Raw genomic sequence first — 12,567 nt, 5'->3', positions numbered from 1 at the left:
TGTAGGGGCATTATTGTGTAGGTATACTCAGATCCTTTCACCCATTTTGTTATATTTTTAATCTTTGATTTTATTTCGTTTAGTTATCTATTTATTTTTATCAATTTTATGTAAATATTGCTTTTTGATATTTAGATTTTAGTATAATTGGAAAAAAATGCATGAATAGTGTAGTTTATATGAATGGTAATGAATATGAGATGCTGTTGATCTTAAATGATTATTTCCTTTATTTAAATTTGTTTGTTATTATTATCATCATCAATCTACTTCGAGGTTTTTCTTTATTTTTATTTTTTATTTTCTGTTTGTTAATAAATCCGGAGTAAATCATTTTTATTTTTAATGATAAAGTTTGAAAACTCTTTCATTAATAAATTTGTCTTTTTTTTTCTTTATAAAAATAAAATAAAGTAAAGAAATGATTGTTTTTACAAAATTGAAATATTCTTTTTTTTTTAAAAATAAATTGGAAAACTTTTCTTTAATGAAACTTATAAAAAAATTCTTTTATTTAACAAAGTTTATGGCAAATAAGTCTATAAAGAAATCTTTCTAATCAAATTTCTTCTTTATGTAAACTTGTGCAAAATCCTTTTTTTAAGGAAAAATTCCTTTAGTTATTATTATATTTTTTTAAAAAAAATAAAATTTATTCAAATACTATCATAAAATATATGAACATTATTTTTTTAAAATTTAATTAAATAATTAAAATTAAAACACTTCATGTGTTTTGCACATGCAACAGGCTTAGTATTATGTAAAAGTTATAATTTTTTTCTTATTTATAAAGAAAAAAACAAGAACCGTGTCAAACAAAATTTTAACTCACATATTCCTAAAATCATTTATAAATGGCGAGAGACATGAAACTTTACGGGCCCAAACTGCAGGGAACGCGGTAAACAAGCAAAGCAGCTCCGTTGCGCAAACAACGAATATGCCACGAGGTCAAGTCGGCAGTTAGACTATCACCACGTGGCCCACGCTCCCATCTATGTGTCCTCATTCTCTTGTCTCCACGTGTCCCTCCCCATTCTCCTTGGCCATCTTCCCAATTCTCTCTTCATTCCTCCCTTATCAAAGCTGCAGCTTTAATTCTCACTTCCGATCATCAATGGCGTCACTGCTGAGAACCAAGAACTTTTTGTTTATAGAGACTGAGAGCGGCGATTTTGATTGGTGGAAGGAGATTGATGAATCTGAACAATGGCAACAAGGCATTTTCTACACTTTGTGTGCCTCTTATGCATTGGTCTCCATGATTGCACTGGTATTTTCTTTTTCTTTTTCTTTTTCTTTTTTTTTTCTCGGGAAAATTTACATACATTTTCACCCTTGAATCTCTCACTGAATTCATATCTATGATGCATCTAGACATACAAGATTTTGGATCTCTTGTGAGTTGCGTTTCTGTCCTTAATGAAAAGATCTGGATATGAATTCCGTATCCATTAGGAAAGTGAGTCGATCTGTTTTGGATTCTTTGAAATCATAAAGGGACACCAAGGCAGAGAAACTCTTGAATGAAGAGCCTAATACTAATAACCACTGAATTCTGGAATTGTATTGTGAGGGAAAATTTAAATTATTCCAAGTTGGTAGTTCGCGATTGCAATAACAATTTGAAGCTGTTCCAGTATCATCACAAGTCATTATGCCGCCAACGTTGCCCTTCAAATGTGGAAATCCAATCTGATAGTGCCTTCTACACATGTGGTTTAGGATGCCCATCTCCTGATTTTGGCTATCTGTTTCATAGCTCAGTATGTGGATTATGACATGGGCCAGCAATTATGCTTGCTGGATGGACATATTCCGTGTCCCCCATTAGATTATGAAGGAAAGACTGGGTTGTTCCTGGACTGTATGTATAAAGATAGGGTGTTGAAGGGGGGACATAGTATCATTCTCTAATAGAAATAATTAAATAATTAAATAATATAAATTACATCAATTAGGGAAAGAACGTAAAGAACTCTTATTTGTCCATTTGTACTAAGTGGTTTCCTTCTACATTCCCATCTTTGTAGCATGGGCACTCACACACAGACACGAACACAAAACAAACACTACAAGACATCACATGACTATGCCTCATTGGTTTCTTTCCACATTCCCATCTTTGTAGCATATGGGCACATACACAGACACAAACACAAGAAGACATCGCATAACTATGCCATTTTATTTCTTGTCAATCTTTCAACTCCAAATATCTTTAGTTTTGGTAATTTATGGGACATGTGATAACAGTTAGGAGGATTCTGGAGTTCTATTTTTCTAGTTTAGCATAGTATTTACTTTTGAGATTACAATTCCATCCTTTCAATTTGAGCTTGGTCCTATAAATTCCACTAATTAAGATTAGTGGATTTATTTTTAATTCTAGTCTCTTTTAATCCCTTTGTCGTCAACTTTAGCACACCGATCTTTTTTGGAAAATCTCGTACCCATGTTAATCTGCATAGATTCATTCAGAAAATTTTAAGTTTATTCCTGAAGCATCAGACCATAATGGAGAAAAGGTGAATCTGTATCAATCATTTAATTAAGTCAAATTTTCTAGCACCATGTACAAAGAAACTCACACATTAGTTTGCACCCAGTTCCTAGACATGGGATAATATATGTTCTCAGCCAGACCTGTCCGTCACACTAATTTATTTGAGAAAGAGATTTACTTAAATTGAGGAAAATACCTTTTCTTTATGGACGACAAAATGTTGCATTAGTCAATTTAAGGAAATCTCTTGAACTAAAATTTGGCCAAGGAATTGCACTAGTCTGATTTTGACCCAAATGCTATATTAACAATTTCAATACTTGGAGGGCAAATCTAATGTACACACACACGTACATACTAGTATCTCTACTCTCCTAATAGGTTATTTCTTTAAAACCATCTTATCTTCTTTATTGAAGGAAAGTAGTGGTCTAACAACATGCCCTTTTTTCATGTTTGACTGTGTACACCATCATCTGTGATTAGATGACAAAAAATTTCAGACACATTGAAGGAGGTCCATGTGTTAACAAAACTATTGTGTGATATGGAACACACATCTTAAGCAAGGTCTTGAGAATTAGGAAAGATTCCTTTACACAAAATTACAAGTTCAATTTTCAAAATCTCATTGTTACATATCTTCCCAGTGTACTCCCTTTTAAACCCATTGATGCATTCAATCTAACTTGAAATCCGAGAAATTCTAAATGGAATTTAGTTTCTTTCTAAAGAATACTCAAATTTTAGCATTTCCTTTTTTCTATGGTAAACATGTTAGAATGTGTTTTGTCAATAACCTTTCAACCATCAACATAGTAATATTAATCCATTTCATATTATACATGGAAAACATAGCACATGATTACTTGTGTTGGAAGATTTGAAAATTATGTCCAAATTTGAATGGCTACAATTTGTTTGTAAATATTGTAATTGATTTTTATGATGGTATATTTTATTTCTTTCCTTATTTCTTCTCTAAAAAATCTGCATGTAATTAGGTTCTCTGATTTAATCCTAAATTAGCCATAGCCTAGTCAACCTTGTATCTGTACAAGTTGTACTCATTCTTTTTAAGAATTAAGAGACAAATTATTCATCCCTCATGGTATTAGAGGAGGTAACAATTCTGGAATTTGTGTCATCCTCTTCTAGGTTTTCATTGCCATTTTTTCTTTGGCCTTTTTTGCTAACTGTTGTGCTTAGCCTTCATTACCAAGCCTTATATCTATAAACCTTATATCAGTCCCATTTTCATCCAATTTAAATCTGTCAGCTTAAAAATCAAGAGTGCTTAGCCTTCATTGTTGAATCAGCTTGAAAATCATATTCCAATTTCTACACCAACTTCAAGTTTTTTCTCTATGGACCAATCAGGTAATATCCATGCAATGAATGTCTCTAAGGACTGCTTTTCTAGCACCAGGATCATTGATTCAGGTGCATAAGATCATATGACTAGCTTTTTAAAATTATTGTCCACTTACTCCACATGTTCTAGAAAGCAAAAAATAGAGATTGCTAATTGATCTTTTTTCTTAATAGCTGATCAAGGTACAGTCAAAATCAATTCCACTTTGTCTCTAAAATCCGTATTACATGTTCCTAATCTTTCACATAACCTTTTGTCCATATGAAAAATCAGTAAAGATTTGAATTGCTTGGTCATATTCACTTCCTTTAGTTGCACTTATTAGGACTCTATAACGGGGATGACGATTAGACTTGCTAAGGAAAAAAGATGGACTATACTACCTAGATACTAATTGGGAGACTGGTGTTTAAAGGTCTCAAGGCTTGATTTCTACCTCTTCTTCAAAAGTTAAATCAAATTTGGCTTTGGCTTAGATGTCTAGGACATCCTCCATTTCCATTGTTGAAAAATGTCTTTCCATCTTTGTTTAAAAACTTTGACTATCTTGATTTTCGTTGTGAAATGTGTCTTCTTGCTAGGCACTATTGAGTTTCATTTCTAATAAAAAATCCTAAATGTTGTTCTCCATTTAGTTTGATAAATTCAGATGTTTAGGTCCTTCTTGTGTTCCAAATCATTTAGGTTCTTGATGGTTTGTTACATTTATAGATGATTGCACTTGATCCACTTTGGTTTATCTCTTAAAATCAAATTTGAGGTCTTCACTAGTTCCTATCTTTCATAAACTCATTAGTACATATAAGCTTTTGAGAATCAAAATTCCTTAATTCTAAGAATTAAGAAATTACAAATAAATAGGGAAAGACAATCCCATAAAAGACTCAACAACCTAACAACCTAACCAATAACTAACCTATAACATCCTTAGTTTTTAATAATAATACTTTTGAAGTTTCTTTTTAACTACCTTCTTGCTAAGCAATCACAAGCATAACCTTCTTGTCTATCCTTTACCAAGCATTAAGTGTCCAAGCATGCAACCAAGGATGAGGTGTCGAAATCTGTGTAACCTAGAGGACACTAAGTCGCCTTCATCACTTGATACCTAGTACGGCATAGTGACTCAACAAGTTGTTGCACTTGCCAAGTAGCTACAAGGATTAAGCACATGTCATGTATCATTTCTAGCAAACTATAATACCTACCAAGAAGTTGCAAGGATTAAGCACGTGCCATGTGTTGCCTCTAGTAAGCTGCTGTACCTGCTAAGCAGTTACAAGGATTAAGCACGTGTCACATGTTGTCTCCGGTAAGTTGTTGCACCTACCAAGCAACTACAAGGATTAAGCATGAGCCACGTGTCATCTCTAGCAAGCTATTACACTTACCAAGTAGCTGCACGGATTAAGCACGTGTCATGTGTTGTCTCCATGCAATAAGGGATACACTGATCACTTCCCTTTGATCGGCATCTAACTATGAGTCACCTATGTGTTCACTTACCTTGGGTCCCTATAAATAGGGGGGTTCACTTACCAAGAAAGAAAAGTATAGAAGTATGGAAAGGCTCCTATGGTGGTGCTATTCTAGAGGTCGGATCTTTGAGTCATCGTAGAGGATGTAGTGTGAAAATTCCAGTCTAAAAGATGAGTGGTCTTATAATGCATGATTTTACTTGGTTTTAGAATTATATATCTCATGCTTTAAATGTTATATGTATTCATTATATATTTTTTTAAAATATTATGAGATATGCTTTGAAAATGTGTTGGTCAAATGCGACATTTATAATAAATATATGCTCCTTGTATTCTTGATATGTATGTATATAAATAGTTATTGTGGTTTGGTGATAACGAAGGGGTGGATACAATCTAGGGAAGCTCTATCTAAGGAGGTTGGGTTTTAAGCGGGACCATTGTGACCCCTCCAATCATTCTTGGGAGCTTACCTAGTACGCATTATTCATTGAAAATCACTAGTACTGTCATTATGGTATTTTATATTATTACTATACATGTGATTGTAATATACCCTAGACCTATATTGTGTTGTAGAGATGGAAGGACACATTGTAGCCGATTAACCTAGTGATCTTTTGTGCCGAGAGATGAAAGGGCACTAGAGCAATTTGTATGAGAAGCATGCTTAGAGATGTAGGGGCACTATGTCTATAAGGCACCATGATATGTGAAACATGTATCATTTGTGGATGCATATGTGGTATATGACTATGGAGAAAGGGGCTCCATAGCTGTTATATTGCATGATATTGGGATGTGTCGAGAGTTGGAGTGGTACCATAGCCTGGATTATGCATGTGTTTGATTGATTATACATTGGGTTGTCTGATGTTGCATGCCTACTTGATTGTTATACTATCTATTATCTATGTTAAGTAACAGGTATGATGGAACTCTTTTTTCTATTCTGGATTGACCATCCTAAACCCTGCATTATATGATCATTCATTGAGTTATACTCAGTAGTTCCCTAAATTTTTCATATGAGAACCTAGTAGAACCAGATATCGAGCAAGTTCTGGAGGATAGACAACAAGGCATATAGCCATTGTGGCCTTTTTTTTTTCTTTACTTTGGATAGACTATTGACATGTAGCAATTTCCTTAGGTATCTACAAGTTTTTGTCCCTTAAGGCCAACTTTGTATCTTAGAAGAGTAATGATTATATAGTTCCTTTAATATGCTTCCTTGTGCTTCTCTAACATAGTTTATTTGATCACAAGTTAACTTCCCTTTGTAGGATAGTATCTCCATCTTAGTCCTTAAACTAGAGAAAAGAGACTCTCATGTGGGGATGATGCCTGCAAGGGGTGGTCATCTCATAACCGAATTTGATGAAACATAACAGTAAAAAAATGACAACCAGATCTTATCCCTACAAAATAGGAATTTCAATTTCTTTCCTAACTAACTCCGAAAATCTTTGATTCTTAACTAACTCCTAAATCTTTGACACTTCCCCTGAAGTTGGTGTGTAGATGTCTATCATTCTTTACTTGCTGACAAGAAACTTGAAGTTAGACCTTAGGAGTCTCTTGGTTAGGATGTTTGCTATATGTTGTGTTGTAAGAACAAATGACAAGCATATAACATTAGGCTCAAGTTTTTCTTTTATGAAATGCTTATCAATCTTAATGTGTTTTGTCTTGTCATGTTATACTAGATTGTATGCAATATTGATAGCTACTTTGTTGTCATAGTACAATTTCATAGGAAGAGTAGTGGGCCTCCTTAGTTCTTCTAGGTTACGTTTCAACCATAACATCTTGTAGATATCATGTGTCTAGCTCTAAACTTTGCTTCTGCGTTACTTCATGCCACCACACTTTACTTCTTGCTTCTTGGAGGAACTCGGTTAACCCATATAAACATACAATACTTGAGATGTAGATCTTCTATTAGTGATTGATTTGTCCTAATCAACGTCGATGTAAATCTCAACTCCTCATTGCTCGTTCTTCTTAAACAATAATCCTTTCCCTGAGGTGCTCTTTAAGTTCCTTATGGTTCTATAGACAACTTTAAGACATTTTTTATGTGGAAAGTGCATGAATTGATTTGCCAAGCTCATTGCAAAGGTGATGTTTGGTCAAATGTGTGATAGGAATATTAGTTTGTTAACCAACTTCTAATATCAAGTTGTATCTACTAGCTTCCCTTTGTATATTTTTTTTTCTAGCTTCAAATTGTATTATACTAGAGTGTTATCAGTCTACAACCATTCATACCTATTTGTTTTAGGAGATCAAGAGTGTACTTTCACTATGAGACGACGATGCCCTTCTTGGAATGTGCAATTTCTAATGGAAGAAAGTGTCTCAATGACCCCGAGTCCTTAATCTCAAATTCAGAAGCTAGAACCTTCTTAAACCTTTTTGTCTCAAGCAAGTCATCTCTAGTAAGAATAATAGTGTCCATGTTGACAATTAACATAGTTAACTTCCCTTTGGGTGAGAACTTCATAAACATTATGTGATTAGTTTTCCCCCGAGTATAACCATGTTTATTTACGAACTAAGTGAATTTATCAAACCATGCCATAGGCAATTGTTTAAGCCTATATAATAGCTTCCTTCGCTTGCACACCATTGATCTGAATCCTATGGTGAAGCTTGGAGGAGAGTCCATATAAACTTCTTCTTTTAAATCCTCATTGAGAAGTGCATTTTATACATCTTAGTGTTGCAATGGTTAGTCCAGATTTGCAATAATTGATAAGAGCACTCTCACTACATTTAACTTGGTTACTAGAGTGAACGTTTTTGAATAGTCAATACCATAGAGAGCTGTTAGAGTTGTATTTCACTATAAAAACCTATTTGCAATCAACCGTGGACTTTCCTTCAAGAAAGGTCACTACTTCCCATGTCTTGTTCTTCTGAAGGGCTCTCATCTCTTCAAGAATAGCTTTCTTCCATTTAGGAACATTAAGAGCATCCTATATATTTTTAGGAATGTCTATGCTAGAAAGTTGTGAACTAAATGCGAGAAGAGAATAAGATAATTTTCCATAGGACACAAAGTTAAACAAAGGATGTTTAGTACATTACCTAGGACCTTTCCTACAAGCAATTGAAACATATAAATCATTAACAAACTCAATTTGAGAATAGGAAGAATTGGACTCAAACATGGATTTACCTGTAGGATTGAAAAAAATTAGATATGTTCTCGAGTTAGGCTCATAGGGCTCCTGCAAAGTGGGTTTCTTTTTTCCTTTAATCAAGGTTCTTCCTTGAATAGACAATGAATTCGTTCGGTTTTTTTCCTAGCTTCTCACACTTTTTAGGTTCTATGTAATTTTTTGATGGCATAATAGTCAACTTTCCATTCCTCTTAGTATTTAACCTATTACATCCATGGTTGTTATACGTGTTCTTGAAGTAGGGTTTGGGTTTGGCATGGGTATTTCTAAAATAGGGGTTGCCACGGGTGCTGGTGCTTTTAAAGGTGATTGAGTAGATTTTTTTGAATCTAGGACAAACATTACAAAAAGGTGTTTTTATTGAAGGTTATTAAATAAAGAATATTCACTATCACTCTTCCCATGGAGATGATGATTAAAACCATTTTTTTTTGTTTTTAAAAAAAAGACATCCATAATAACAAACTTTTCTTTTTTTGGAAATTGGATCAAAGCATTTGTATCCTTTGTGTGTTGGAGAATAACCACAAAATAAATAAAAATTCATTTTTTTTAGCTCTTTGATCAAGTTTTCCCTAATTATGATTGTGAATATGGACAAATACGATATAACAAAAAATTTTAAGAGGAATATTAACCAAAATTCTTGATGAGGGAAAACACTTTTTGAAAAAAATTGAAGTTGTTTGAAAATCCAAGAACCTTGATGGCATCCCATTGATCAAATAGGTGGGCTATAAGAACAACCTCCCCCTACAAATATTTAGGGACCTTTGTTGTAAAAATTAAGGATCTAGCAACTTCAAGAAGGTGTTTGTTTTTTCTTTTAGTCACCCCATTTTGTTGAGGAGTATCATTATAAGAACTTGGGTGCACAATACCATTTTCCTCAGAGTATTTTCCTAGGATTTTATTAAAATATTCATTCCTAGTGTCACTTCGAAAAATTTAAATGTTTTTTTGAAATCGAGTTTGTACCATGTTGTGAAAAATTTTGAAAACCTATTTAGAGTTAAGACTTTTCCTTCAATAAATATACCTAAGACATGCGAGTATGAACATCAATGAAAGTAATAAACCATCTTTTCCCCAAGAATGTAGAAATTCTGGACGGTCTTTAGACATAACTATGAATCATAGAAAAAGGTTTTGATGCTTTATATTACTGTGAAGGGAATGGGCTACGGTGGTGTTTTGCTAACTCATAAATTTCACATTGAAATGAAGATGAATAATTTTGGAAACTAATATTTTAAATACTGAAAGCTTGGATGTCCTAACCTAAAATGCCATAATAGAATTTCATTATCATTAGTACTAGAAATAGACTTGAGACAAGTACTTTGAGGTTGTTCCTTAAAGTTAGATCCATCTTCAAAGAAGTAAAATTCTCCACTTTGTCTAGTACTGTCAATAGTCTTCCTTGAGTTCAAATCTTGAATTTTGCATTGAGAAGAGGAGAAATTAAATTGAAAATTTTGATCACAAATTATTTGACTGGCAGACAAGAGATTACATGAGAAATTAAGAGTAGGAAGAATGTTATGAAGTGTGAGGAAGGAAGAAAAAACTATGAATCTTTTCTAACAATAGCTAAAAGGGACCCATTAGTTATTTTAACTTTTTGATTCCCTACACAAGTTTTGTAAGAAGAATTTTTTTTTTTGAAAGATCCAGTCATGTGATCAGTTGCACCGGTATCAATGATCCAAGGATGACTGGAAGTGGAATTAACACTAACAAGAGCGTTTGTGAGGTAGTTACCTTTCTGAGCTAAGGAACAAAAGGGAGATGGGGTAAAGTTTACATTGAAAGAGACTAACTCCTAAATCTTTGAAAGTACACAGTTTGGAGTCAAAATATAGACACTCAAATCTGATAATGGGAAGGAATACTTTAATAATAATTTGATTACATATCTTCAAAATGAAGGCACTATTCATCAATGATAATGTGTTGGTACTCCCTAATAAAATGGGGTTGTAGAGAAAAAAAATAGGCATTTACTAGAGGTTGCTAGGTCCTTTCTATTCCAAATGAAAGTTCCTAAAATCTATTGGGATGAAGTCATTCTAGCAGCCACCTACTTGATCAAACGTATGCTATCTCAAGTTTTTGCATTCAAATCTCCTATATATACTCTTTTAGAGTTTTTTTTCCCCAAATTTTCAAGGCATTGGTTCTCTTCCTCCAAAAATCTTTAGGTGTGTTTCATTTGTTCATGTTCATAACCACTTGAGAAGCAATCTTGATCTAAGGGCTCTAAAATGCATAAAAGGAATATAAATGCTACCATCCTCTCACCAAAAGGAAATACATCACCATAGATGTTACCTTTATTGAAAACTGAAATAAATTCTGCTCTTCTTACAAAATTTGGTTAGAATACAATATGTACATCCTATATATACACAATCGGGGATTATATTCCCCTAAAATATTTCCCATAAATTAGGGATCTTATTCACCTACCATTTACCATCCTATAATCTCTCACATAAATCATATTGTGCCAAAGAAAGAAAAGGAAAGAAATAAATACAAAATTATTTAAAATATGCTAGCAAAAACAAACCTTATTTCTCTGAAACCTATCTTTAGGGGGGAAGTAACAAGATTGTGGAAGATAGATCATAGGATTCTGGTGTGGTTTTAGAGTTGGATTTTGATTCTGGTAAGGTAGTAGCAAAACATGATTCTGGTCACTTTTTAGATCAGGATTTACTAAGTGATATATTTGATCATTCGTCTAATCTTTATGATCATTCTCCTTCTCATCCAACCCCTTTTAAGAGTGGACTAGTTAAAAAAAAAATCAACTTGAAAGTCTGTCCATTGAAATGAAATAGAGTCCAAGTTCCTCAAGTCTTGACAAGAGCACGAATTCCTCAAAACCTATATTGCAGATTCAATCACCTGAGACTAAGCACAAGAGACTTGAAACACCTTATTTCAATGGTTATTCTAGGAGAAAATGATCCATACTACCTGTGCATTCTCTAATCTCTGAAACCATGATAGGTAATGGAAATGTTAATCCTAGTCTTGATACTAATAGTGATTTAGATTTGCTTATTGCTTTTAGGAAAGGAATTATAACAAGTACCCAACATCCCCTCTCAGATTTTGTGTCCTTATGGAGATTGTCATCAAAATACCATGCTTTTATTACTCATTTGTCCTTTAATGAAACTCCTAAAACAGTCAAAGAGGCCATAAATAGTAAACCATGGAAATATGTCATGAATGAAGAACTATAAGCCTTGGAAAAGAATAAAACTTGGGGTGTTGTGAAGCTATCTAAAGCAAAGAAAATAATGGGATGTAGGTGGGTCTATACCATTAAATACAATGTTTATGGAACCATAGAGAAGTATGGAGCAAGTTTGATTGCTAAAGAGTACACTTAATATGGTATAGATTACCAAGAAACCTTTGCACCGATAGCAAAGACAAATACTATTAGAATTTTTTTTTTTTTTTTTGGCTGCTAACTTTGATTGGCCTTTGCATAAATTTGATGTAAAGAATGTCTTCCTTCATAGAGATCTAAAGGATAAGGTATACATGGATATTCCCCCTAGATTCATACACAAATCTTAGACGAACAAAGTGTGTAGACTTAGAAAATCACTCTATGGACTCAAGCAATCCTTAAGAACCTGGTTTGGAAGATTCACTAAGTCAATGGTGAGGAAGGGTTATCACCAAAGTTAAGGTGATCAAACACTATGCTTCAAACATTCCCCTCTTGGTACAATAGCTATTTTGATTGTCTATGTAGATGATATCATTGTTACTAGTAATAACTTGGAAAAAAAAATTAGAGAATTAATGTCATACCTAGCAAAGGAATTTGAGATCAAAGACTTGGGGTACTCTAAGGTACTTTTGTGGGGATGAAGTTGCAAGGTCAAAAAAGGGAATTTTTATTTCTCAACAAAAATATGTATGAGATCTACTAAAATGAAACCGACATGCTAGGGTGCAGATGAGCTAATACCCTTATAG

At 33.4% G+C, this 12,567-nt stretch overlaps 1 protein-coding gene across 1 annotated transcript in view; it reads left to right on the top strand.

The window, feature by feature from the left end:
* The first annotated feature begins 897 nt into the window (after positions 1–897).
* LOC100261160 (tobamovirus multiplication protein 1) overlaps positions 898–12,567 on the top strand; it is a 29,784-nt gene continuing 18,114 nt past the window's right edge. Inside the window, exon 1 of the mRNA XM_019217606.2 lies at positions 898–1,276. Coding sequence (XP_019073151.2) covers positions 1,001–1,276 — 276 coding nt within the window. The 5' untranslated portion in view covers positions 898–1,000. The remainder of the gene's footprint in view (positions 1,277–12,567) is intronic.

The sequence above is a fragment of the Vitis vinifera genome, chromosome 12 (assembly GCF_030704535.1).
Source record: "Vitis vinifera cultivar Pinot Noir 40024 chromosome 12, ASM3070453v1".
Taxonomy (NCBI): Eukaryota; Viridiplantae; Streptophyta; class Magnoliopsida; order Vitales; family Vitaceae; genus Vitis; species Vitis vinifera.
This window is presented reverse-complemented; position numbering and strand designations above follow the sequence as displayed.